General features: G+C 45.9%; 1 protein-coding gene across 1 annotated transcript; it reads left to right on the top strand.

Annotated features, from left to right (window-relative positions):
- Positions 1-118: 118 nt before the first annotated feature.
- Pmar_PMAR004454 (hypothetical protein) lies at positions 119-810 on the top strand (the record flags this gene model as incomplete). Its single annotated transcript, XM_002764954.1, has 5 exons — positions 119-298; positions 342-394; positions 442-598; positions 641-730; positions 793-810. The coding sequence occupies 5 exons, from the start codon at positions 119-121 to the stop codon at positions 808-810; spliced, it is 498 nt and encodes a 165-aa protein (XP_002765000.1).
- Positions 811-3,379: the final 2,569 nt, after the last annotated feature.

Below are 3,379 nucleotides of genomic sequence, written 5' to 3'. Positions count from 1 at the left end.
ATACTGCAATAAGATGATTCCCGTAGTCTTAAGGAAATGCTTTCCGCCTCGGAAAGAGCGCAACGCTCAATGCTCAAATATCTAATTCCACCTCATCATTACGCGTTGCCGACACATTATGCGCATAGGCATCATCATTCTCGGCTGTTTCACTGCGAACAATGAGGCTGCAGTGAATAAGAAACTAACTCCGGATTCTCCGAGTGCGTTGGAGATGACGTTCGGAGAAGCCAGACCTGAAGACAGATTCCTTGGGAGGAAGCTGCGCCATCCAGCGTGTGTCGCGGTGGCCGGAAGAGTGAGTGAGAATGACTAAGAGGAGTGTTGAATGTTGTTGGCAGGAAATCAGAGGCTACGTTGAGTACACCATCTCAGAGTTGAAGGGCTTGGAAAGGTAGAGGACGCATCAGTTTCCTCTAGGAACTGACAAGATATCTTCAGGACCCTTGACGATGATGAAATGGGTGATGATGACGTTTTCGAAGCTCCCGCCGATGAGAACATGATCTTCACTAAACAGGCTGAGATCGACAATTTCCACATCAAGAAGGCGTGGCAGAACAGGTTGCCGGAGTTCTTGAAGTTCTGTCAAAAACAAGTGAGGATCCTCAGCAGACGTTCGGTGTGATCGTCATCTCAGATCGCGAGGAGCTTTCCACAAGTTGGTGTGATTCGTATACGTGTCAGAGAGCCGAATAAGGATCCGGTGGAGAAAGCAGACTTCCAGCGAGTGAGCAGTGGTAAGCTCTTTCCGAGTGGACGTCTATTTTGGACTACTCCAGAATTTCTCAGACTCCTCGGGAAGACTAATTTACGAATATGTTCCCACAAGACTCGACCGTCTACCTCCAGCTTGAAACTTCAACTCTTCAGCATCGATTAGGTTACCAAGCAGACAAATTGTTGTTGTTGTTGTTGTCTTCTTTCGTGTGCTTGCGTGGTAAGTCTTCATGAACATATCTAGATTGGGAAGTGTTTCATCTGCTCGACAGAGAAGAACTGTCTTTCCAGACAGGGTCGAGACTCTCGACTCGAGAGAGCTTGTTCGTGCTTGGCCTCCTCTTGCAGTGCAAAACTTGCGCAGTGTCGTGAAACAATCGTACGTAACGGGTCCCTCTCATACTTCGTGTTTCTGTTGCTGCATAGTGTGACCAAGACTGACAGATTTCACCCTGAACCCATCAGAGTCCATCCAGGTTCTCCCAGGCTGGGAGTCTCAGCATCACGAGTTTTCTCAATGAGAAAAATCGTGATGCTGGAGGACACTGAGACTCTTAGTGCGAGTTGGATTGACTACTGTAGATGACGAGCAAATCCCGTTGTGTAAACAGTGTTTTCTCCCATACAGTTGATAAACTAGAAAGTTCATCAGTTAACTTCATTATTTTCTGGATAATTTCTGAAAAACCACGTCGTGAGAATAATAATTTCTATCATAGAAACTAAGGTGTGAACCCCTCCTTATATACCGCTGAGTTTCAAAGATCATCGGATCGACTCCGTGATTCGGGTATACAATCGCTGCTCACTCGGGCACCGAATCAATCTGGTCCCCTGAATCTCAATGCAACTGGTTACCCATGCGGTAGGGGATTACTTGTATTATGGAGAACTGACATTCTATCGCTTCGAGCATGCAAGCCATTGAGCTCGTGTGCAGTGCAACCCGAGAAGCAGTCACATCAGCATGTATGATGAGATTGTGTTAACTTCTTGTGTGTATCTATGTAGTTAATGTTCTCTTAGTGTAAACTAGCGCTATGCTCAGTTACTATACTCATAATCGGGGACTTAATGCCTTTAGCGACTCTTAAGTGAGTTGCTGTGTTGGATTCACCCGGTGAATTTCACCGGCTTTCGATAATGAGAAGTGAGAATGTTGTAGTCACTTGAAGACAAAAACACTTCCCCTCTATAGCTGTCTCATAATTCCGATGTAGCTGTGTATCTAGCGTCAAGCTAGTATGGTAGTCTTCTACTATTGAACTACCATGAATGTTCTAAGCTGTTATTAATCTTATGTTCCGCGTGAGATCAGACGGTGTTTCCGGAACACTGTTTCGTTAACTCGAAGGGTATTGGGAACCGTCACATTGTCTTACTGAGCACAACTCCGAAGCTATCACTTGTCACATCATAACACTAACATCTTGCTCCATTAACCATCACGAATTCAACTGTTACCATTTTTGTGTGTACTTGAGAGAATCCGAATACTGGCGGGTCCAGGGCATGCCGTACTCAATAAGGCTACCAGAATAACATTCTGGTAGTCTCTTTTTGGATTTTTCTCTAGGATTGCTGCAGTTCGATCGCGGTAGAACTTCTACCGAAATTGATATTCCTATGTGCGAAAAGGAAGTAACTTTCGTTCCGAAATCGAAGTTCCTAAATCTCTTTGTCGAAATTGGAGTTCCTAAATCGACGCGCCAACGAAATTAAAGTTCCTAATTCGACATGTTGATGAAATTGGAGTTCCCTAAACCGCGCACCGTCGGAATTGGAGTTTCAATAGGGGTATCGTGGGGCACGAACTCGCTCACCTGATGAGAGTGAAGTTTTTAATGTTGAAATAGAGGTTGAAAAGGTGCAGTTCTATCGGTGATCGGTACCGCGGGAAGATGAGCATAGAATGCGCATATTGGATATTGCAAGTGTCGTGGAGCAGGTTCTTCTCGACGAATATGCTTGGTCGTGCCTTGAGAGCCTCCATTAGCAAACGAGTATGGAAGGGCATGAGAGGGGGCAGCTGATCAGTGAATGAAACGTCTCCTCATAGACTACCCTCAATACCATAGTACTATGAACTGAAGATGTATTTGCATCTGTGAAGGAGGATAGTTGAATCCTGCCATAGCGTAAGTATCGATGAAGCTCCTGATGGCAACACAATGACCAAGCAGCTTGTATGATATTGGCTACCCCGGATCACGCATGATCTCGCTGACCACTGAAGGACTGAAGAGCTTCTTGACAAATTCAGGATTTGATATAAATTGTGAGACAGCAACATCCTTGGCAACTCGGTAAAGGGCCTGAAGGTAGAGGAGAGAGAGGAAGGAGGGCTACGGCGCGTGCTAGGTCCCCGATCTCGCTAGAAAATCCCCAGAATCGATATGCCGGGTCTGCTTGGGTATCACAGAATGACTATTGCTTCCAACCCGAGGAGAGACGATATCTCGAGATCGAATCCTACATACTGGCATACGTGATTTTTGGGAGAGACCGACGAGTCGAGATCGGCGAAGAACGAAGTTGCAGTCACGTCAACAGGTCAGAGTAGAACTGTACCTCCATGATGTCGAGGCCTTCTCTTGGACGAGCCAGCAACCACCTCCAGTCTGGGAGATATGTTCGGTTGGTATTACATTTAAATGAC

This window comes from Perkinsus marinus (assembly GCF_000006405.1).
Source record: "Perkinsus marinus ATCC 50983 genomic scaffold scf_1104296975926, whole genome shotgun sequence".
NCBI classification, from domain to species: Eukaryota; Perkinsozoa; order Perkinsida; family Perkinsidae; genus Perkinsus; species Perkinsus marinus.
This window is presented reverse-complemented; position numbering and strand designations above follow the sequence as displayed.